The sequence below is a fragment of the Emydura macquarii genome, unplaced genomic scaffold (genome assembly GCF_026122565.2).
Source record: "Emydura macquarii macquarii isolate MOO-44397 ecotype Brisbane River unplaced genomic scaffold, CSIRO-AGI_Emac_v2 contig_1348, whole genome shotgun sequence".
NCBI classification, from domain to species: Eukaryota; Metazoa; Chordata; order Testudines; family Chelidae; genus Emydura; species Emydura macquarii.
The window spans coordinates 19,858,855-19,883,947 of NW_027131485.1; the positions used below are offsets into that span (position 1 = coordinate 19,858,855).

Genomic DNA, 25,093 nt, shown 5'->3' on the forward strand with positions numbered 1-25,093 from the left:
AACCCTCACTATGTCTGAGTATTGTTACTAATAGTGTCAAAGGGAGTCAGACTTTGGCTTTACATCTTCAAGATGTAGGTTTTGTAGGTTACTGCAATTATATGTTGGCTCTGCCTTAGGTCCATTCACAAATGAATTGTCTTTCACCTCTTCCTCAAACAAGGACAATGACATTTTGGCCTTCTAAAATATATTTTGAACAAGAACAGATGTTCAAACAGCCAGAGAGTAAGGAAGATCCTGCAAAACAACCCTTCCTAATTCTATAAAAATGTGTATGGTGCAGAAAAGCCTGTCTGAGGGCTTGTCTACGCTACAGACACAACAGCAGCACAGCCATGGTGCTGCAGCTGTGCCACTGTAGTACTGTAGCACAGACACTTGCTATAGCAATGGAAGGGGACCTTTCATCTCCGTAATTAATCCATCCCCTCAAAAGGCAGTAGCTAGCTCAACAGAAGGATTCTGCTATCAACATAGTGGTGTCTATATAAGGGTTTAGGTCAGCTTAACTATGTCTCTCAGCAGGGCATGAATAACATAGATAGGTTGACCTAAGTTTTAGGTGTAAACCAGGCCTGAATGATATACATTTTTAAGTATTATGTGAATTAACTAACAAATTACTGCACCACTGAGAGTTACTTCTGGAAAAGCACTATACCACAGACATACTGAGAAACCAATCTGAGCCCTGGTCTACACTTACCTGGAGATTCGGCTGCAGTCGACGGGAGTTACGCAAACTACGCAGAGTAGCTTGCGTAACTCATGTCGACTGCTCTGCTTCCCTTCTGCGCACTGTCTACACTGTGTTGTGCCAACAGGAACGTTACGCTACTTGAGGGGGTGGTTTACCAGCGTCGACTTCCTGATCTATTGAGCGGGTCTACACTGACCGCTCAATCGATCCAGAAATATCGATCTGGCGGGGTGAATTTGCCACCCTCAGTATAGACATGGCTTGAATCAGGCATGTGGATGAGCTGGGAGTACTGAGTGCTAAAAAGGAAGGTTTTAAAAGAAGGGAGGGGTGCTGCAGACAGTGTAAAGTTGAGAGAGAAAAAATTGCTAAAACTGCAATGAAAAAACTTTCCTGTGTTGCCATGCCCTTAGTGTTGGCTACTGAAAAGAGGAAAGTGTGAATATTCTCTCTACTTATTAGCTGATCTGTCACATTGTAGGAAGCATTATCAACAATTTCTCATCTGCTGCACAACATGTTTTAGCTTGTCTTACTGCGTGTGCCAGTGTCCTTCCCTGACCTCCTGTAAATGGTGAAGGTTGTACCTTGTGCTTTCCACCTGGGAAGACCTATCTTTTTATTAGAGAAATGCTCCTGGTTATTGGTCCATTAGCAACTACGACTACTGATACAAACAAAAAATGTTGTCCTGTGTGAGTTATTGAATACATGTTGCAAAAATCAGTAATATTTTTTTTTTTTTTTACAAAAGGAACAGGTTTTCAAATTGTGCCAAAAGAGACTGCTAGACTTTTCCTAAGGCTTAGGAAGATGCCATTACTGAAGGTTTTTTTTAAATGAAGAGAATTTGTTACTGACCAGCTCTGTCATAAATGCATTCATACAAAAGGTTCTCATAACTCTGATAAAAGTAGGTGCTTTACTACTCATACTACTAGTAGTGCTTTACTACTGCTACTATATTTTACATTAGAATTCTTACATGACAATGTTCTTGTTGCTGTGTTGGTCCCAGAATATTAGAGAGACAAAGTGAGTGAGGTAATATTTTTTTATTGGACCAACTTCTGTGGATGAGAGACACAGGTTTTGAGCCACACAGACCTGAAGAAGAGCTCAGTGTGATTCAAAATCTTCTCTCTCTCAAAAACACAAGTTGGTCCAATAAAAGATATTACCTCAGTCACCTTGTCTCTCTAGCACTTGCACTGACAATCAGCCTATGTTTACACTGATGGTGGCAAAGTCGCGGCTGTCAGATCAACCTATCTGGATTGACTGAGTGGTCAGTGAAGACCCGCTCAGTCGATCCAGAAGTCGACGCGTAAAACCACCCCCTCAAGTGGCATAGCGCCGTGTCGACGGGAACCACTGCACGGTGCAGTGCAGTGAAGACACCGTGCAGAAGGGAAGCACAGCAGTCAATGGGTGTTACGCAAGCTATGCAGAGTAACTTGTGTAACTCTCATCAACTGCTGCCGAATCTCCAGGTAAGTGTAGACCAGGGCTTAGATATTTAAAACAGGCATTTGCCCACCTCTGTATTGACTCAAACACCTAAATGTGGGATCCATATATCTTAATCAGGTACTCATATTTGAATGGTGTGCCCTGAAGTTACTGTTGCATATGTTCAGTTAAAAAGAATAGATGGAATATCATGACGACTAACATGGCATTGTCAGAACAGTCAGACTACTTGCTATTAACTAGGAAAGCAACCCATCGCCAGTTAGTTTTAAATATGCAGAAAGTACTGTACTTAGTGATTAATTTTTAGTCTTTCTTCACAGTTGATTCATGAACACATGCCTAACACAGATGTTTTATTCAACTCTCTAAAAGTAAACCATAAGTAAACAGCACCTTGTAAAAAAGCAGGCAAGGAGTTATGCAAGTTCTGGAAAACAAATGCAAGATGAGAAAGATGATGAAACTGGCTAACTTTCTCTGAAGGGGATTCTTCTAGAAGGGTTCTCTAGAGCATTTAAATCAACCTTAAACTAACTTTTCAAGTGCTTTTTTGGGAACAAGCTGGGTTGTGTATTGTTGGGAACTGCCATCCTACATCATACCCGTGAGTGATGGATGCTAGTATCCTCTGGCAGCAATTAGTACCAGATGCTTCAGAGGAAGGCTAGCAAAACCCCATAATCAGGATACCAAAAAGGTGGAGTACTAGCTATAACAGAAATTTGGAAGGGAATAACTAATATTAAACATAGATCTGAAAAGCTACATCCCTAGTGAGATTTACTTAAACAGTAAAATTCTTTGAGGCAACGACTGTTTTAGTTAGGTTTGTGCATGCAATGCCCAGCCCACGGGGGCTTGGACCTTTTGATACTGCCATACAAATAAAGTACACTTTGATACTAAAAGGCATTGAAGAATTTACAAATCTTTTGTACAAAGCCTACCATAATGGGGCCGATTGTGACTGAGGGGCTACTAGAATAAAAATATGTGGACCATGGAATAAATTCCCCTTTCAAAGTGGTAGCTTCCCCCCTCCTTATAAACAACTGTACAGGGTTCAGCATAATATACTGTTCTAAAATGCTCTGCAGTGTCTGTATACATTGAATTGCAATGGAAGCTGGCAAGAACTTTGAATGTGGGGGTTGTGGTGTTGGTGCTATTGATTAAGTCAGCTGAAAAATTAAAGGGCGAAGACTGACTCATATAGTTTGTTGCACTCCCTTCTTCAGAGCAAACTAGGTGTTTAATTTGGATTACCTGGTCCTGCTTTATGTATCTATGCTGCAATATGCAGGTTAGATAACCATACAGAAGCTTGTATACTTATCCAGAACGATGAACACCAAACCTGTTGGGGTTATTGCAGCACTGCCCGTGTGACCATGCAGCGTTGAAGGTGGGTTTTTTCTGCATGCCCCTGTCCCTTTCCAATCTCAGGCTGCTGTGACAGACCCCCGGCACGCCCCGCTGTGGCAAGGTCTGAGGGGGCTGGTGAGATGAGAGGCTCCGCTAGCAGAGAACACTAAGAACAGCCTGAAAATGGCCTGGGGTGTGAGAGCCTGGGGAGCGGGGACCAAGGCACGTCAGTGTCAAACCTAGACTACGGGCTCCCGCCGAGCCGAGCCGAGCCGAGCCCGTCCCCCTGGGAAGCCTGACCCCACAGGCGCTGGGGGGGGGGGCCCAAGGGCCTATTCCCTCCCCCCTTATCAAAAGGCAGTTGGAGGGAGCCTGCCGCAGCTGGGCCCCGCTCCGCGTCCCCCCAGCAGCCGGGCCCTCACCTGCCCTGGCCGGCCCCAGGTGGGTCTGGGAACTGGAAGCGGGAGGGACCCATGCAACCCGGGGCCCTCGCCAGCAGCGCGAGTAAAGGGGGAGGGGCGGGGCCGGGCCGGGGCCCGCTTGAGAGTTCCGGGCGGGAGGGGTCGGGCTCGCTCAAAGGTTCTGGGGGGAGGGGTCGGGCTGGTGCCGGGGGGTTGGGGCGGCGCTCGAGGGCTCTGGGGAGGGAGGGGGGGCTCTGCTTCGCCCTGTCCCGGGCGTTCTCCCAGCCCTCCCTGCTGGTCTCGGGCGGCTGGAAACCTTCCATTCGCCGCCGTCACTGAGCCCCCGCCCCCCGGCTCCGCCTCCGTCAGCTGTTGCTAGCCAGGGTCCAGGCACCGAGCGCGGATTGGCCGCAGTCCTCGCACCGCCCCTGCCCCTATATAAGGCGGAGCTCGGGTCACACGCGCGTCGCAACCGACCGAGCCGTGGCTCAGCGGAGCAGCTTCTGCTGTGGGCGCCGCTCGGGATGGTGCGTGGCCGGCTGCGCTCCCTGGGCACGGGGGCACCAGGAGTGAGCCGCCTGCGTGGGTGCTTGGCACGGCGCGCCCGGGAGCGAGCGAGGGTGAGCGCCGGGAAGGCGGCGACCGCGGCGGCTCTTGCTCTGCCTTGGCGGAAGGAGTGGGCCGGTCCTTCGCACGCAGCCCGGTGGCTGGTAGGCGGGTCGCAGCTCCGCTTGCACCAGCGCGGGGAGGGCGGTGGGTCGCCCCTCTGCATGCAGCGGGCGAAAGCGGATTGCTGCTCTTCGCGCACCGTGTCGTGTGTGTACTGGGGGGCGGCGGCTGTGTGTGTGTGTGTGTACTGGGGGGAGGGGAGGTAGCTTCCCCTCCCAGAGCCTTTTAGTAGGTCCAGCAGCCATTTCTACTTCTGCCTCTCGTCGGGCTGCAAGGCAGCCCCCTCCCCGCGTAGTGCCGGAGATGGGGCGGGGGAAGCTGTTGTTTCCTAGAGGCTGGATTCCCCCCTCTCTCCCCGCGCCATCCCCACACCGTCGAGGAGCTGTGGCCATGGGGTGGGATCGGGTAGGGAAAGCCCCTCGCAGGAGCCTGCATTGTAGCGCTGCTTTGTGTCTGCGGCGGGTCCCGCTGCCTCGATCTCCCCTGCGCGCACACACACACACACACACACCCCCGTCTGGAGGGCGGGGATATCGGCTCCGAATGCAGCCTCCAAACAAAAGGGGGAAGGGGAGGAGGAGGCGGCGAGCGGCCTTGAAGCTCCCCCCTCGCGGCTTCGCATCAGGATCGTGCCTGGCCTTTGCCAGCAGCAAAGCTCGCCCCTCCCCGTGTCTGAGAGGAGGAGAGCGACGAGGGGGATCCCGCCTCCGCTCGCAAGAAACGGGGAGTTAACCGGGATCGCAGCTACAGCGCCCCGGCCTGATGCTTGCCTTGCCTCCGCCCCCCAACAACATAAAACCCTCTTCTGCAGTGCTTTCTTTGCACCGTCCGTACAGGTCGCACTGCAAACCACCCCCGCTGTGTGATTCACGTGTCTCTGCTGGGTCACGGGCTCCTCTGTTTTGAAAACACTTGGAGTGGTTGGGTTTTAGAGTACGGCTGGCACAGAGTCCCACCCTCTGAGCTCCGCACCTCTCTCGGCGCGCTGTCTGGATACATCACGCTTTTCTCCATGTGCCCCCAGCCGATCCCATACACATAACACAGTCTCACCTTGTGGCTGTGGTTTGTGGCAAATGCACATTGCTGTCTGACAAATGCAGCACCCCTGCTTCCAACTTACGTTAGGTTGACGTGCTTCAAAATGCAGGAGGCAAAGGAGGTTTTCTTTCTGCTTCTTTCACCTCCTCCTCCACCCCATGTGGTGTGAAGTATGAAATCTTAAAAGGCATATTAAAACTCCATTGCTATGTTGCATTTCCTGATTGCCTCAGTATTGTTGGTTATATATGCGTAGCAGTTTTACAGTGGTACTCCTTATGGCGTGGAATTAGTTGTGTAGGGGAGTGAGTTTTCAACTCAGGGAATTTTGTAAATATTAAGGACTGCTAAACTTGATGGGGTAGTTTCTGAATGAAAGAAAAGCTGTTATATCTTGCATTGTTTAGGAAATGGAAACCCCTCCCCTCCTTCCAGATCATCTGGAAATTTACATTTTTTTGTATTCTGGTTATAACTTAATTGGACTGTCTTGATACTAAACTAACTTGTCTGCACATCTTGGTTGTTATAGCGCAAACATAGTATAGATGTATGTATAGACTCCCTATTTTTTTGAATTTTGACAGTACTATATAGCACATTTTCTTCCTGGCAGTGACACAGGTGCAGACCTGTTTGTAGACAGACAATATATTAGCTTTTCAGTATACTTAGTCAGCAGAGAAGTACATGCAGCTAGTAACAGATAGGAATCTGCTTCATACCACCAGACTTTCTAACCTACTTACAGATGGTAAAACTTGAGGTTTGGTATTTTGTACTATCTCTACACCAAAGACTGTGTGTGCAGATATATAGTTTGTAATATCAGCACACACAGGACAGTTAGAAAGACTAAGGGCAAAAGATTATTTTCTCTGATGCAGCATTTCTAGAAACCAATACAGTGCAATCCTGACCAGTGGAGGAAAATGCTGACAGAGGACATATGCCCGAGGGCAGGTCTACACTTAAAATGCTGAAGGAGTGCAGCTGCATTGCTGTAGCACTTCAGTGAAGATGCTGCCTGTGCCAAGGGAAGGGCTTCTCCTGGTGGTGTAGGTAATCCACCTCCCTGAGAGGTGGCAACTATGTTGACAAGAGAATTCTCCTGTCTTCAGCTGCTGCGACAGACTGGATTTGACTAACTAGGTGGATCAGGGGCTGTTAAGCTACTATCTCTCAGTGCACTTCATTTTTGGTAGCTTATAGATTAAAAACATTTTGAATTACTGAAATCCATGGATCTCTTAAATAAAAAAACAGCTAATAATGTGTTTCCTCTTAAATGACTTAAAATGTGATGGTATCAAGCCTTTGCTTGGGAAAATTAATGAGATTTTTAATTTTGTTTAAAAAGGGGAGGGCTAACCTTGTATCCTAATGAAACACCTTGCCAGGACAGTTCTTTTGGAGTGAAGGACTTGGTGCTAAGTAGGGCCTGGTCTGTCCTTAAAACTTCGGTCAACCTAGCTACAATGCCCAGGGCTGTGAAAAATATCATGCTCTGTGTGACATCCTTAGGTCTGCCTAACACACACACACACAGACACACACACCCGTAGATGTAGTTACGTTGACATACAAATTCTTTGGTTAACCTAGCTATTGCCTCGTAAGGTGATGGATTTACTACAGCAGTGGGGGAAAAAATCCCTTCTGTCGCTGTAGTAAGTAACTGCTTTGTAGACATGACATACCCTTAGATGTTGAGTATCTGACTTGGTAGGGGGATGGGTTCAGTATTCCACTGCAATAGGCATTAGGAATTTTTTTCCTTACGTTGGTTCTAGCACACCTAATACATCAAGGCTTGACTAACAGTTGAACAAAGTTGAACACAGGCATCTTCTTTCTACAATAAGTGTATTGAGTCACTCCAATTTTAAACCTCTTATTGGTGCGTCACAATGACGTAAATGGACACTGGCCAAATATCCCTATCCATCAAATTTGATGGATTTCATTTTCACAACAATTTGTGTCAGTAAACATGGCCTGTATATTGACTTCAACTAAAGATTGGGTTCCTGCTGCCACTGAAGTCAAGAGATGTCAGTGGGAGCAGGCCTTAAGTGTTGGAATAAACATGTCATGCAAATTCCCCTTAATAGTGTGTTCTCTAGTAACATCTTAAATATGCTTAGATGATGGATAGTAACTTATGGAAAAGTGTCACTTGAGTATCACTCTGGTCTTCATTCACTTTTGATCATAGAAATGTAAAAACCTATTTGATTTTAACTTGGTCCTAAGACACTCAATGGATACTAGATATATGCAGGCAGTTCCAGTGCATGTGGTAGACCTGAAAAGTGAATGTGGAGTAGGAATAGCAGTTGTTAGGTTTATTTAGGGTTTAACAACTATATTTTTAACCAGCTACTTGACAGCTAAGATGGTTTCCTTTTGAAGATTGTTCAACAGGAAACACAGAGGAGAGTGGTGATCAGTTTAGTTACGGGTGAAAAAACTAGCTTATTTCATGGCAGAAAGTTGCCCTTGAGAGTCTGCGTTAAAGGACTAACATAAAAAGAGTCCTGTTTAAATGAAAGTTTATGAAATGGTAATCTGTCACAATTAATTTAGTTTAATTTGCAGCTCTGCCAGTGCTGCCATCGTATGAAACAAAATCCAGACAAATGAGGATTACTTTCAGTTAAACACAATATGCTGGTCATTGACAATAGTGGAACCTTCTCCAATTATGGTTTGTATTGGCATAGAAACATGTACGACAGAAAGGGACTCTCGCTTTTGTAAAATGCGAGACATGGAGGTTGGGAGTGAAGGTGCCAGTACATATTGGTGTCCAAATGACACTTTCAGCTCTAATGGATTTTGCCCTTGGTCTCTTCCTGACTTCTGAACTACACACCAGTGTACTAATGTTGAGTCTTAAGTGGTGTTGCAAATTCACATTGCATTTATTTGGAATGACATATGGGCCACTTAAAGTAAATGTGACTATCAAGAAAAATGTGCAAAATATGCTTTAGTTTGCCTTCCCCTTACTCCCGTTAAAGAAAGTAGGGATATCAAATATCAAGCAGTTAACCATAAGTATTTGTTTTACTGGTAAGACTAATTCTTATCAGTTAGCTGGCAGGCGGGCTCTCGATCTCCATGGTGACTGAGGTGGAGGCCACCATGCTGCTGCTGCCTGGGGAGGTAGAGGCCCTGGTGCAGGTGCTACAGAGCACACTGCTGCGAAACACTGGGGACCACAGGTCTGAGATGTGGGATCCCCCATGGAGCTGGGTTTGGGGTGCTACCCGGGGGCAGAGAGGAGTGAGTGTGGTTTGTGTGTGGTGGGGACAGTTATATTGGTTAAATGGTTAATGGATATAACTTGAATAGTTTAAACAGTTACCTTTGTTAAATGAAATGTACATCCTTAAAAGAAAGCTCCCCATTATAACACACCCCCTATTTTAAGGGTTTTTAAGTAATTAAATTTGCAATTGCCTTAAATACTGGATTTAATTTTTCATTAATCTGATTAATGGCCAAACCAGATGTTAAAATACCATAGTAGATATATTTAAGAGGCATAAGCCTCTTTCCAAAAATTCTTTAAAGAAAATTCTGCTACAGAAAGTGCACTTAAATTAAAAATAGGCACTCTTGAAATCTCAGCCACTTTTACAACTCTCTAAAAAGTGCACAACTCTGGCTGTACACTCAAATATTAAATCTACATTTTTAAAATTTAACTTTCTTTAGAAGCTTTTTACAGCCCTGATGTATATTCCCACTTGTAAGTATTTAACAGATACTGTTTAACAGTAGAATGTTCAGCAGTTCAGAAATCTGCTGTCTTTCTTGACAAAGAAGCCTACCTGGTCTCTAAATACATAATCTGCTTCTATTCATCTTTATCAAGCTACACTGGTTTCTCCTTTTTGCTTGCCTCTCTACACCCTCCCCTTAATTACAAAATCAGGGATATGTGCTGTGTAGAACATAGGGTTCGAACATTACTGGCTTTTCTAAAAGCTGATGCAGCTAGCAAAAAGTTCTCTAACTAGTGGTATCTTAAACACTGCCTGGCCACTATCAAGAGTAAAGCAAGGCCTCTTTGGAACAGGTCTGAATAGGGGGAGTTAATCAGTGAACTCACAATAGCTAATCACTTGACTATACCTTGACCAAGAAATTTTCACTTTGACAAAATAGTGGATTACCCCTAGTCTTAAGCATGCTACATCTTGATCCAGTGTGTGGTGGGGATTAATTTAAAATACTACAAATAATGGAGCTAAACTCCAATAACCTGGAACAGTGCACTTTCCTTACATAAAACTTTTCAAGAAGACTATATGTATGTCCCTACTAGGAGTATGAACTATTACTACAGTGTGCCAGTGGCTCAACTTTCCCAGACTACTGTGTGGCTGTGATGGGATGAACATGCCATTCTGGCACCTCCTGCTTGCCATCACAGGGATTAGCTTTGCGCACCAGTGTACTCCCCTACTGGTGGTGCCTCACTGCCGTCACTCCCTGGGCTGCTGCATCCTGGCTATGCCACACTCTGTTCTCCCCCACCTTTTGGGGGACTTGCAGTCTGCTGTGTAGCCACTTGCCTCAGTGGCCACTGCAGCCCATTGTACAGCCATTTCCCCATAGCAAGTGGGCAGGGGGGATCCACCCACTACTCTGGGTCCCAGCACAGGGACCCTGTAGATTGTAGCTACTTGCTGCATCCCCTCCAACTCATCCATACCTTTCCCTGGGCCACTTCCGTACAGCCACAACACGCCCTGAGACTGGCAAAGAGCCTCAGTTCTCAAGTCCCTGCAGCTGATGAGGAGCTGGCTTTAGCTCTCCCATTCCCTGCCTTCAGCACTGCTCTATCCAGGGGCTAGCTGTCCCCAGCCTGCAACTTCCAGGGAGTGACTGAGGCTGCTCTGCCTTGCAGCTCTTCTTTTTCACACAGCCTCCCCAGGGCTGATTAACCCCTTAGCAGCCAGTGAGGGCACAGACGTCCCATCACAACCCCTTTTAGAAGTCTGATTTGTCTTGCATACTCCCAGGTTTCACCTCACTTAAAAACTACTTGCTTACAAAATCAGACATAAAAATATTGAAGTGTCACAACACACTATTACTGAATAAATCAACTGGAATATAAATATTGTAGTTACATTTCAGTGTATAGTATATAGAATAGTATAAACAAGTCATTGTATGTATGAAATTTTAGTTTGTACTGACTACACTAGTGCTTTTTATGTAGCTTGTAAAACTAGACAAAAATCTAGATGAGTTGATGTACCCCTTTGAAGACCTCCGCATTACCCTGGGGGTACATGTACATCTGGTTGAGAACCACTAGTGTAGACAACCCAGGTTACTTCTGAAACAGACTTGTTTCTAAATACCATTCTGGTCATGTTGATTAACAGTATCCATTAGAAACACACAAACCAATTGATTGCTCAGACCTCCCCATACTGTCTCCTGAATTCTAGCAAGGGAGACTCAGACCACTTGTCATAAGTAAGAGTACCTACACTGCAGTCAGGAGGTATGACTGCAGCTCACGTTGGCATATACCTGAGCTCGCTAGCTTTGCTCCAGCTAGGTCAGTGCTCAAGTAACAAGAGCAGCTAGCCAGTACCACAGCTGCACTGCTAAAATTTTTACCCAGGGTCCCAGGTGGTGGTGTGAAATCAGGAGGCTAGTTCATGCTGCTGCCACAGCCTGTTGTACACTACTAGCTTTGATTTACTTAGAGGTTTAATTTAGCTAGATCAAAGCTAGTTCAGGGATGTACCTACATGAGCAGCAGTCATACCACCTGCTTTAGGGGATGGCTACACTGCAGAATGAATAAGAAAAGTGAAGACTTGTGTTCTCCTCCCTCTCCTTAGATGACAGTGTTCTCCTCTTGGGTCACTTGCTTTCCCTTCTCTTCCAACCCCGACTCCCCCAATCTAGGGGGAAGATTTAAAATTTTGTGCAAAAAGTCCCATATGTCTAGCCTATCCAAAGTCTGTTTCACTTGTTAGTTAACCTTTTGATATAGTTATTTACTCCAATATTTGAGGTAGCATTCTTCATATTCCTGCCTTGCACTGAGACTGGCTGAATTTAAATCTTCCCTTCCGTGGAGTATTACTGTGACACATAAGTCTGGTAGGCATTTAAATTCATCAGAAGTAATCTTTGGAACTGCTAGAACTTAACATCTTCTGAGGCAGTCAGCATTTTCTAGCTATAAATATGCTCAGTGTTTCAGATTCTTTCACCCAGATTCAGAGAAATTCTAAGAATGAACTAGTCTCTTTGGAACTAGTTGTAGGCTACTTACCTAAAGTAAAAGCCCAAGCTACTGAGAATTTGGGTTGTTGATGAAGGTGGTGGACCAGTATCTTACATATAAGGTTGGGGAAGAGGTAGTGGGGTCCTGCATTAAGACAAATACTTCAGAGGCCCCATATAAAACATTCTCTCCAGAGAGCTGGATTTTAATATTTCATTTGACTGCTAACCATGCAATTCCATTCCTACTCTGTACTTTGCACTGAGAAACATAAGAAGTGGAATCTGAAAGAGACAAACCCTTCAGAGATACTGGCAGCAGACCTAGAACCTCTTTGCTGATAGCTCTCACTAGTATTAATTTACAGAATACAAGAATGCTGGGCAATCTTCAACTAAGTTACTACATTATAGCGCTTCTTGCAATAACATAACTATTAATCCAAAACTAGGACTATAGTAGTGGCATATGACAAAGCCATGCAAAGTTGGTGATAGCTTTTTATGTGTGCCTGTCTTAGATGTCAGTTTACTTAAATCAAAATGTCAAAGTGAGGATAAAATGGCACTAATGTAACCACTGGTGTGCAGGGTGGAGATAGAAAGTGTGTAGTTCCAGGTTTCCAAGCTGGATTCTGTAAAAGTCACTTATGATGGCAGAGAGTTAGTTGGGTTTGTATAGAAATATTGGTGGGAGGGATAAGGCAGCAGATATCCTGCAGCATGAGCAACACAAGAATAGGCTCACCAACCTGTATGAGATGTTCTGTCAAGATGATGCCCACACCAGGTATCTTATTGAAGGAAGGCACAGATACTCCCAAGGGGTTCCTCAAATTTTAAGTAATATCAGTGTCTGCCAGGCTATCACAGAAGCTGTTCACATCGCCCTTGGGACCCAGGGTTTGTCCAAGCTTATTGTTAATGAAAGGCAAAGCAACGAGTGGCTTAAAATGCAGAAGTGGGGATTGGGTAAGCTATATGTAGCACTCTTGAGTGTGCAGTTTTCAGAATGAGATGGTCACCAGCAAACGTATATGCAAGAACAAGCTACATAAAAGCTGGTGCATATTTAAAAATGTTCAAAACCATCTGGAATCCTACCTCAAGCGTATAGTATTTGTTGTTCTACATAAGGTCAGTCTCCATCTCAAAGCTCAGCTAGTGACATGGAAGCCATGAGTTACACGGGGAAATAAGCTTCCTGCCTTTACTAGATATGGCAGAGGTGAACATAAAGCTTCTGATGGCACTGCAGTGGGGACACCTGATGAAAGGAATGAAGTAACATACAAGTAAACTTAGCAGCTGGATTGTGGTGTCATCCTTTTTCCCACATAACCAAGCTGCAGATGGCAATTGATGCTGTTGTGCACCATTTTCACACTTGCTGGCTTTGTGCCAACTGCTGTTTAAAGCAACTATTTTTCTCTGACTTGTCAAGCATTTGAAATAAGTTTTTGGTCAAGTTCTAAAGTATCTTCAACTTTTAATATTCGTTAGCTGGGGAGAGTTCCTTTTTTATTGGTGTTCCCAAGAATATTGCTAATCAAGAATATAGCTAATTTTGGCTGTATGCATTGACATTCATGATACAGAAAATAGTCCAGGTTAGTTTCTGTGCCACAGCTCTAATGCATCATCTTTGTTTTTTCCAGCATTTTCTCTCTAAAAATGGGGGGCGGAGGAAGCACTGCAGTCTGATCCCTACCTAGAACTGCTAACTGCTTATTGCTTTAGGTGAACTTCAGAGATGACTAGGCTTGAGTGTCTGATTGGAGAATGTGTGTTGACTATCATCTCTTCAGGTCAGATAAAATCCATTCAGGAACTTACTGTAACCATCAGTTCATAGATTCCAAGGCCAGAAGAGATCATTGTGATCATCCATTGTGACCTGTGCTATACAGGAGGTCACAGTTATTGTTCCCCAAAATAATTCATAGAGCAGATACTTTAGAAATGCATCCAATCTTGATTGATTTTAAAAATTGTCAGTGGAGAAGCCAGGACAACCCTTGGTAAATTGTTCAAATAGTGAATTATTCACCATTTAAAAATTCTTATTTCCAGTCTGAATTTGTCTAACTTCAACCTTCAGGCATTGGATCATGTTGTATCATTCTGTTAGATTGAAGAGCCCACTATCAAATATTTGTAGTTACTTCAGACAAATCAAATCACCCTTCACTGCCTCTGTTTAGCTAAATACATTGAGCACCTGGAGTCTCACAGAAGGCAGGTTTTCTAATCCCTTACTCATTCTTGTGGCTCTTCTGAACTCTCTCCAATTTATCAACATTCTTCCTAAATTGTGAGCACCAGAACTGCACACCATATTCCAACAACAGTCACATCAGTGCCAAATAAGGAGGTAAAATAACCTTGCTACTCCTACTTATGCATCCCAGGATTGCTTTAGCTCTTTTGGCCACATCATCAGAGGGGTTGCTCATGTTCAGCTCATCATCCATAACCCCCAAATCTTTTTCCGAGTCACTGTGTCCCAGGCTAGAGTCCCCAATCCCGTAAGTATGACCTGCATTCTTTGATCCCAGATGTGCACACTTACATGTAGCCATATTAAAATGCATATTGTGGGCTTACTCCATGTTTAACAAGTAATCTAGATCACTCTGAATCAGTGACTTGTGCTCTTCATTACTTACCAGGCTCAGAGCTAAACGTTACCATGTAGATGTTTTGGGCTCTGAAACGTGTGCAAGGGAGGAGAAGGTCTCAGGGCCCAGGTTCCAGCCAGATCTCTGTCTGCATTGCTCTTCTTAGCCCTGCAAGCCAGAGTCAAGGGACCCAGGTGCTGAGACTCTATGCCAGAGCTGTGTGGGTTGGTTTAGGGTTTTTTATGTAGCGTAGAAGTACATGAAACTACCATTAACTTTCAATTGTGTGATCAGTTCTTTGCTGTTATGACAAAGTCTAATATAGAATTCCCCCATGTTGGCTGCAACACTTCTGAGTTTGGAAACTGTTTCAGTACTGGAATGAGACTTCCACTCTCCCATGATCGATTCCCCCCCCCCGGCCATTGTCATTGTAGATAAGTGGGTAAGGAGGCAGTTATTCTGTTCCCTCTTGTGATTTGGTGATCTGTAGCAGATACCCACTAGTACTCCATCTTGTGCTTTCAGCAGTAGGATATTGATCCATAAGCATACGTAATGATTTTCTTGAGTTATCCATGACTCTGGTCCAGTAGGACATGTACTGAGTCTAAAGCTAAGGTAAAAATGATGGGGGAATAGAAGAACACCTCTAATGTATGACCATGCAAATTGAAAGGCTGTTGTGTATGAAAGACAGCAGGTTTTTTAAGCAAATGAGCAAAACCAAAAAATGGCAAACTTGCGTACCAATCAGCAAAAGGATAGGTTGCCAAATTCTGTAGTACCAGCTACGTAACACTAAAGCTACTGAACAATGCAAAAGTATGTAATATCTGTGTACAATTGCATTATGTCTTATTTCTATATTTCAGGAATTCTAGATGCAGCTTCAGCCATCTCAAAACTGAGAGCAAGGACTGAAGAACCATCTTTAAGATCTGAGAATTAAACTGAAATACTGACCATGTCTATTATGGATCACAGCCCAACCACTGGAGTGGTGACTGTAATAGTCATTCTGATTGCTATTGCTGCTCTTGGTGCCTTGATATTGGGCTGCTGGTGTTACCTGCGTCTGCAAAGGATCAGCCAGTCTGAAGACGAAGAGAGCATTGTGGGAGAAGGAGAAACCAAAGAGCCTTTCCTTCTGGTGCAGTATTCTGCTAAAGGACCTTGTGTAGAGAGAAAAGCAAAGCTAACTCCTAATGGCACAGAAGTTCACAGCTAACTTTCAGCAGCACAGATTTGAATCTGGACTACATTAAAGATGTCTGTAACCAGCAGAACTAATACTGTGAAGAAATTGGACATAGACATACTGCTCTCTTAAAACATCTTGATAAGACTTCAAAGTTAGGGTTTTGTTGGCTTGCCACTGCATGCACTAAAACTACACAATCCATCAATCCTGTATTTTAACTCCTTGGTGTAAAGTCCATTGCTGGCAATGGACACACAGGGACACGCACGCAGGCATGAAAAGATGAATAGCATTTTTGTTACTTGAATGTTTAGCTGAGCCTATTTTGATGGAACTACTACTGTAATGTGAACTACTTAAAACTGTGAACTGTAAATAGGCTGCCAGGAGTTCTGGCTTTGTTATCCAGCATATGGAAGTGGTATGAAGTAATTCTTAGTAACACACATTTGGACTTCTGAGCCACATGACTATGGATGGGATTCCAGACCTTCAAAACCAAATCTGCAGTTAGTCAGTTTCTGCTATGACGTTCTGAGTGCAGAATCATAGACACAGAATGGTTGCTTTATTTTCTTACAGGACTGATTCAGAACACTTTCCCTGAATGCAGGTAATATATAATCTCATTAAGGTGATTGAGGCAGAAAGTATATGGGTTATAAGGAAGGAACTGTACATCTTTCTTTAGGGTAGATTAAGCTGTAAGGAGCTAATACTGTGATTGTCCTAGCCATGTAGCTACTGCAAGGAAACTGCCATTTTAACAGATTCCAATCTGGGAACTAATGATGGCTACTTCATGCATGCTCAGAAGGTTTCCAGAGGAGTTAAAAATAGCAGTAGAGCAGATCTTCCCCTCTTAGTAAGCATGTTAAAATTACAGAAGTGGTGTTTTCACTAGAACTGGCATTAATGTAACTACTTTTCCCCCCATAACCACTGTTTACATGTGTACCTAGCAGTTGAGGCATACATAAACATGAAGCTAAACAGCCAACTGTACAAACTTTTTAGTCTGAAGACACCAAATTGTCTACAGGTAATGTATCTTGTAGACAAGTGTTTTTGGTTAATTTACAGGGCAGACTGAAATCTGTCTTGTAACAGCTAACTAAAAGTTGGGTGTGGTAGGGAAGGGCTAGAGGGAGATTGTTTTGTTTATTTGTGGGTGGGGGTAGGGTGTGTGTGTTCCCCGGCCTCCTTTAGCTTTGGTGCAGTCTGAAGTACCTTTACTTAAAGGACCTCATTTCCTAACCTTTCCCTTCCCTTTACTACAGAGAAACCTGTAACAGGTGCTTGGAGTGAAAAATTAGACCATAAACAGGACCATGGGTTTTGAACAATCATTCAACCATGGCTAAAATATTCTAGATTTCCTAATCTTTAGGCCTGCATATTTCACTAACTACCCAGTTTTTTCCAGATAAAGTTCATATGTAGCTAAGGAATTTTTTAAATTTAAACTGCATCTCAGTTTGCTAGGGAGATGTAAAGAGGGGGGAGGGTGTAGAGAAGCTGTAGATAACGCAAAAGTTCAACCACCACCAGCCATAGGGTGGGAACCAGTCTTATGCAAAACACTGATTTGAATGATGGCTTATACATCTGGAATAACTACATTATTTATTCTTAATGGCATTGGCGGCAAGCAAATGAGTTGGTCCATTTATGTACTAAGTTGCTAGCTCATTCAGTATAGGCTGTTGAGTTGCATTCTTAATCTTGTGTGTATGCACAGACTGAACTGAGGCTGGAAAATGAAGTGTCACTGCAAAAGCCACGGTTTGGCTAAGTAAATCCATTGCTGCTAATGGATGAGAGTTTGCTTCCTCTCGATGCAGTGTGGAATGCAACTGTTGTACACTTATTGGCTGCCAAAGATGCCAATTTTCATTTTCAGTCTGTGGTTTGAGGCATTGGCATGTACATGCACACTGGATTCTTAACTGCATAAATGGGTGGGCAGTCAGCAACTAGATTTCACTTGTTTGGTAAGCAAACCTTTGTCCCCTCTTCCTCCCTTTTTTGGAGGGGAACACTAGCAGGCTGCAGAAGGAGGCTGGATGAAATTAGTCTGCCTACTTTTGTTCCCCATAAAAAAAAAATCTATGAAAACCAGTTCCCTAACTTAAGGTTCTAAGGTAGTTAAAGCTTAATCATGGAGCATGTAGAAATGGTATACAAAGTTGCTGAAATCCTAGAATAGGAATAAAGGAATATTTTAACCATTTGACTTTAAGTTTACCAAATAAACTCAATGTTTCTAGTCAATTTTGTAAACAAAGGCAAAATGCAGTGAAGATGGTTAACTTCAGATGTTTCTTAGAAAAGTAATAAATTGTCAAAGTTCCTAAATAAACTCTTCCTCTAGGAGCCATGAGGGGAAGCCAGTGCAAAAATGGGTCCTTTAGTAGGCTGCTTCACTGCTGCTCCTAATTTAATATTTTTAACCTGGGTTAAATTAATAAAATGGCTATCAAATTAGTGCAATAGTAAAGTGGAAAGTGTTTTCCATAGCTCCATTTAGGTTTCAAGATCTGGTAAATTGTGTAAAGTATTACAGAAATATTCTGGTTTTTTTTTTTCCTTTTCCTAGACCATTGGAATACTTTATTTACAACAAATAAAATTTGCATAAATACCTTCCTAATAGTGTCATTCCTGATTTTGTTCCCCCCACCACCATCTCCCAAAGCATAAGCAATTATTCTGTCCTGTTTTCTTTATGCTCAGTCTCAGTGGTATCAATATTGTTAACACTAAGCCTCTCTTTGTCATGTAAACTGTCTATAGCAGTTAGAACTGGCCCAGTATTGTGGTTGGAAAGAGTCTCCTCTGACTGAATGGATTTCTTGGTTTCATCTTTGTTCTCTAGCTTCCCCTCCATTGATGCTACCAGGATTTTTAGTAAAGCATTCTCTGTGAGGAGATTTTCTGAAGCATCTGCTAATTCTTGAAGCTTTTCAGCCATTTCTTCTAATTCTCTGTTCTTCTGTTCATACAGTGCCTGTAACTGTTCATTGTGGAGCTGGAGGATACCATGCTGCTTTTCCAGTGTATGCTTCTGTTGCTGTAGTCTATGTTCTTCTCTTCTGGCTTCAGAAAGTTGGGCTTCTAGCTGATCTTGAGCCTGGTGTAGTGCACTGACTTCTGATCTCAATTTCTGAATCTCTCTCTTTAAGTAGGAGATATGCCCTTGCTGTAACACTGTCTCTTTCTGTGGACATTCTTTAGTGCAGGGTTCTGACTCAGATGCAGCTGATGGTAGACTTGAGTGATGTAAAATGAATTTAAGCAGATTAGGAAGGGTGATTAAAAAATCTTCAGGAAACTTCACACTTTTATCCTTCCTGTGAAAACATACAGTTTAGATTAGTGCATTTAAAATGACTTTGGCTATTTAGCTGAACACTAAATTGGTTTAGATTTTTAAACAGCTACATCAAACTACATTTCTAGATGTCCCTTTTATATAACTACCATTTGCACATTTAGTTTTGAGCAAAGAATCCTAAAACTTTTTGATTTTTTTCCATAATATAGTATAACCTACATTGTAGAAGGCCAAGTTAAGATGGCAGATATTTTCATACCTCCAGAAATTAACTCTCCACACCATGACCCAGCATGCTTGTAGCTTTTAAGTTTTATACATGCAGTTCCATTGGATAAATCTTTCTTTTCTGACTTCAGCGAGGTAATAAGTCAAACATTTTTAAAAAAACAAACAAACTAGGTTTCTGCAATGCTGTACTACAGTTAGATGCATCTTGTATTTTCTCACTTAAAGACCAGTATTTTACCTTAACATTAAATAAGTATTAAGCCAGGTATAGTTCTCATTTTCATGTTAATACCCGTGAAGCATCCAGTAAAAGTAGGGGAAGAAAAAGTTTACAGTTAACATTCTGAACCATATAACTTTCAGTCAGGAGGAGGAGTTCTAAAGGTGTCTCTACCAAAATTGGTGCCTATAGCAAATAGTTACATAAACAACTAATACAGATTTCACAAATAGATGTCCTTTCAGCAAGCAACTGGTTCTATTTTGTCATCCTATTTGGTTTAGCACATACATGATAAAATTGAGGGAGCTTGCCTTCAGAATACTGCTTTGTAAAAACTTACTTTTCCAGATTTTACATCAGTTTTCCTCTAGTAAACATAGCCTGAGTTTCACTTGATGGATGCACTGTGCAAAACCACTTGTCCAAGACTATTTATCCCTCAAAGGCATTTCTTTAAAAGCTGCTTCTTCCCCCACACCTTCCAAACTACAGCCAATCCTTCCTACCAGGGTAGTACCATGCATACACTTCTGGGAGCTTAAACTCAGTAGTGTTGCAAGCGGAATTTAAGACTTACTCGACAACAGAGGGGAACTAATTTTGCATCACCACCTCAAAAGGTTGAGGCCCAAACTTTGGGTGGGTCAAATTCTGCTGTTACTTAAATTAACTTTACAGAAGATTTACCCTCTGTAACTGCCAGAATGATCCACTTACTTGTAAGCTATTTATCTAACACTTATCACCTCCTACACCACTCAGACATCTAGGGCTGCTCATTCAGCAAGCACCATAGATTGAGCATTTTATAACTGTTCCATAGGCTGCAGTGGCAGTCAGGTTATGGATATAACTCAAGACCGTATTAGACCTATTCGTTTCAATTGTTGGAATCCTGCCTGTGGTATGCCATTTGTTGTACACCAGCCACTCAGTTGATCAGCTAAGGTACTGACAATCCCTAGACATTTGAGGGGGGAGATTTTTCTCTGCTCTGGAACTTGCTTTTGCTGTTTGCTCACCCATTCTAGTTCAATAAAGCCTAGTTTTAACAATCCTCAAGGTAAGTAAGGCTTAAATTCCTCAGGAAGGGGGCTGAACAGGTCAGTCTTGTACTAGGGGAGGGGTGTTACTGTTGACAATTAACTAGCAGGTGCAATGTGTTTTTATCATTGCACTTCCTCCATGCCTCATTTTGTTAGCAAGTGGAAGTATTGGGCCTTCCCACTACCCACTTAAATTCTCCTAGAATGAAAACCTTTTGTATGCGCAGAGTAAAACCACAGCTATAACTGAGTAGAATTTGGACCACAGCAGCATGCTTTCAAAATTTAGGGCATCTTGTGGCATTTGGGGGTAGAGGAACAGAATCTGGGCTTACGTTTACAATACTCATCTTTTCTCCTGGCTGAACAGTTTATCAAATCTAAAACAATCAAATAATATAGTAGCTTTTAACAACTCTTTAATTTCCTTAAATCTATAACAGGTCAACAGTAACCAGCTCCTTTTCCTTTCAGATTTATGAAAGGGAACAAATGCTAAACCAGTTTTTGTACAGGAAATGGTTGTGTAATACCTCTCACACAATTGTGTAGTAATCCTTTTTGCTTATTTTATATACAGAGTGCCATAAAGAAAATAGGTTAAATGTCATGAAGAATTAAGCTTTTCCATTATTTAGAGAAATTTAGTTTGTGTTAAGAAACCAGTTCCCTGGTCATGAAATATTGACCCTTATAATGGAGGAACCAGATTAAATGTCCCTCTAAAGAAAATTAGATTTTTTTTCCTTTGCCAAATAAGCTGAGGTTTAAAATGTAGGTGGCCAAGTGTAGGAGGGCAATGATAATGGAGAGGATTTCTTTTTACTTATTTTTCTGGAACAAGAGACTTAGAGAAGCTACCCCTCAAACTTTCTATTTTTTAAAAAAGGGGGTATGAAAGGCAGTGAGGCCCTACTCTACATTCCACAGTATTAATTAGCAGGGAAAGCCTTCTGTTTAAGAGTAAATGCTACTGCAACTCAGCTGCAGGAAAAGAAAGATTCTCTTCTATTCTTGTCCTTGCCCAAAGCACATTACTAAGAAATGCAGCACGGAGTCTCCATATGGCATTTTAAAAGAAAAGCAGCATACTTGCAAATGCTCAACAATCATTGCCATCATGACTTTTCCTAAGGTAGGTTTTAAATTGCAGGTACTAAACAAAATAGTGTAATTAGACTTCAAAACAGGCCCAATATAAAGGATTGTACAGTTTTACGTTAGCTAAAAATGTTGAAGTAATTTCTGGTTTTTAGTGTCTTAAAGCAGCATTTTTGAATGGAAAAATATACAGTGCTGCTCCCCCCCACCCCCGACTAAACTTTCACTAGTGTGGTAAAGATACATTTCTCACTACAGAACACTGATTTTTCTAGACAGAGGTAACTGGTTTTATATAAATTTGCTTTAATTCAAATTCAATAGAGGAGGTAACAAAAACTATGCAGTCAAAGGTGTACTACTCTCCCCATATAGTAGATCTCATACTATGCAGGTTCCAGATAAAAATTAATTCATTACCACCTACTGGAAATTAGTAGGAAAATGTCATATTTCCACAACTCTTAAGTGGGAATATCTTACATTGAGCCCGGGCTACACTTTTATGTATTAAACAGCAAAATCTGGTTTGTCTCAACAAATCAGATTTGCATCTAAAAAACAATGTTAATGTTGTTGAAATGAGCGTGGGGCTCATGATTTTAGGCTGCAGAACTTCACTGAGTAAAGGAACATGTATATTCAGAAAATAACTCCAACTGTGATCATACTCAGCTCCTTTCCCTCCCCCCAAGTTCAGGATTTGCTGAAAAGCACTAGCTACACTCCTCCTATAAGTTTCTTTGTTTGCCAAATCAGTAAATAGATTTACAGTATGTAATAGATGCACAATGACACACATTAAATTGGATGAACTCATATTGATTTCCCCCAAGGAAGTATGGAGGGGGATAGCCTGGCTGTGAGTGAATCAAAGTGAGAAGGGTAAAAACATTACATTTGGAATGCACCCAAAACGTGCTATTCAGAAAGAAGATACAACACTCTAGCCCACTCCTAGTATTGAATCAGTCAGTACAATATACCCTTTAGACCAAGTAGTACAGTAGAACCTCAGAGTTACAAACTAACCAGTCAACCACACACATTTGGAACCAGAAGTACACACTAAGGCAGCCGTAGAGAGAGAAAAAAGCAAATAGAGTACCATACTGTATTAAATGTAAACTACTAAAAAAAAGGGGGGGGGAAGTAGCATTTTTCTTCTGCATAGTAGTGGTTCAAAGCTGTATTAAGGTCATGTTCCATTGTAAGCTTTTGAAAGAACAACCATAACATTTTGTTCAGAGTTACGAACAATCTCCATTCCCAGGTGTTCTACTGTACAAAAACAAGTGGATGTTTCAAAGATGGCTAAATGATACGTGTCTTCTACCTTATAGAGCTCTATGAAACAAAACAATGAAAAATTCTTTGAATTCTATTTAGCTGCCTATTCCACAAAAGAATCAAACTGCAAAAACAGTACCATGCTTATACTTCGTGAATCAAGCAAAGTTCTCACCGAATTAATGGGAGGTTTTGCTGAACTGAAGGTAAAAGTCCCACTACCATAAAATATAGAAGCTAGAAGCTGCAGATTCCCTTACTTAAAGACTCAGCAGTGAAGCACACAAAATTCACTGTTCCTAACATTAAAATCATGCAAATTGGTGACAAAGGCATAGCTGTCAAAAAAAAAAAAAAAAAAAAAAAAAAAAAACCCACCCACAAGTTTCCCCACCTAAATTAAGCTAGAATCATGATTATAATGGAGATAGAGCAGAAAAACAACTCATTATGGCCAAAAATCTGTCATCTACCAATACCCCCATCTATTTCAATGAGCGTTTTGCTTAATTAAAGACTGAGAATTTGGCCCATACTTAGCAAAGCTACTTATGCTTTTTGGTTCTTGTTTAAGAAATGAAATCTAGAGAAAATTGACATGAATTCTTAGCTCAAGAACTCTATAAATCGTCTATGCAGCAATTAAGCCAATTAGCTAAGCATCAGGATGAATGTATGCTGTGTGTCACTACAATATCTGCAAAAAAAACAATGATAAGAGGTCAAAGCCAGATCAGGACATCATAATGGTAGGTGACACTGGACCAATCAATAACACCATTAAAAAGGTGGCCAATATCTGAGGTTACCCAAAAGGGCTACAAGGCACATCTCCAAACTGGAGCAGAAAAATTACAGAAAAAAAGAATGAGATGAGGGTTGAAAAATACATTAGATTTTCCTGGCTGGAGTGGACATGAGAAAATCTGGTCAGAATAGGATACCCTCCATCCCACCTATTCCCAGATCTAACTAGTACCTAATGCCTCACAAAATGTACTGCTATCATTTCTGTAAAATGGACACAACTGCCAACTCCAAATACCTTTCCAAATCATCTAAAACAATGCCTCCTCAGCTGCTTTAGTTGTTTATGCATAGGAAAGAAATGAGAGAGAGAATGTACTTACATTGAATTTATTAAGCAGCACTGCGGCCTCAAAAGATACTTTCTATGAAATCCTGGAAAATACTCTAATTTATTGATGTATGGAACATTCATACAATATTACATTGTTTATTTACTTCATTTAATTTATGGCACTTCTGTTTACTCCATTTCAGGTAGAAAAGCATATTAATTATGATAGTTTTTAATTACGTGATCACATACTTATTTTTCCACAGGACTCACGCCTTTTTTATAGACGGGGTTTACGGCTTAGCCAGATTTGGACAGATTATCATGGAGTTGGCAAAAGGCATATATCCCTGACATTAAAGCCAATCCCCCTCCCAATCAGATTTCAAGTCCTTTCTTCAAAGAATTGTGGCACTAGAGCTATTCAAAGTAAAGATTGCCAGATTCTTTTTTAACATGGGCAATCCACTTATATTTCCCTAGCCCAGTCTTGAAAACAGCTAAACCATTTTAGCTGAAATTTTACCCAAAAATTCAACCCAACGTGCACAGCCAGCATGTAAAATTACAACCCAATTGGTTACAGTTTGGCAACGTTAAAAGGAACTGTAAAAAGGGTTTTAAAATTGGAAGCGTTGGGACAACCTTATTATATATACACAGGGCAATGTGGAATAGTTAGTGCAAAAGAAAAAAATTAAATCCAACATAATCCAAAGAACAACATTTTTAACATGGCCCCAACTGCCATGGCAAGTCAGTTCTTAGGTCAAACAAGCCAGACAGTATTCTTTCAAAAATCTGCCTGAAGAAATGTTCATAATAACTTTACTCTCTATTCCAAATGTGAACTTTATTTTTCTTAAAGAAAAAAGTCCCCCTGGCTATTGCTCTGTGATAGAAGATAAACAGAAACAAGAATATGAAATACTATCGAAAAGCAATAAATCCTCTCTCATACTTTTGGAGTCTGGGAGGGCAAAGTCCAAATGACATATCTGTTTAAAATGTCTTTCTGTAATAGCCACTTGGAT

At 42.0% G+C, this 25,093-nt stretch overlaps 2 protein-coding genes across 4 annotated transcripts in view; one reads left to right on the forward strand and one right to left on the reverse strand.

Annotated features, from left to right (window-relative positions):
- Positions 1-4,428: 4,428 nt before the first annotated feature.
- SNN (stannin) lies at positions 4,429-18,399 on the forward strand. 2 transcript variants are annotated; one of them, XM_067551329.1, is made up of 2 exons: positions 4,429-4,565; positions 15,422-18,399. In XM_067551329.1, exon 2 carries the CDS (start codon positions 15,514-15,516, stop codon positions 15,775-15,777), a length of 264 nt encoding a protein of 87 aa, XP_067407430.1. In that variant the 5' UTR covers positions 4,429-4,565; positions 15,422-15,513; the 3' UTR covers positions 15,778-18,399. The 2 variants fall into 2 exon arrangements, with proteins under 2 accessions (XP_067407430.1, XP_067407431.1); XM_067551330.1 differs by having other exon boundaries at positions 4,447-4,655.
- A 25-nt stretch (positions 18,400-18,424) lies between these two features.
- The window catches only part of TXNDC11 (thioredoxin domain containing 11), a 121,292-nt gene continuing 114,623 nt past the window's right edge, over positions 18,425-25,093 (reverse strand). For both annotated transcript variants that reach the window (XM_067551326.1, XM_067551327.1), the window contains one exon: positions 18,425-19,103. In XM_067551326.1, the coding sequence (XP_067407427.1) occupies positions 18,458-19,103 (646 nt within the window). In that variant the 3' untranslated portion in view covers positions 18,425-18,457. The remainder of the gene's footprint in view (positions 19,104-25,093) is intronic.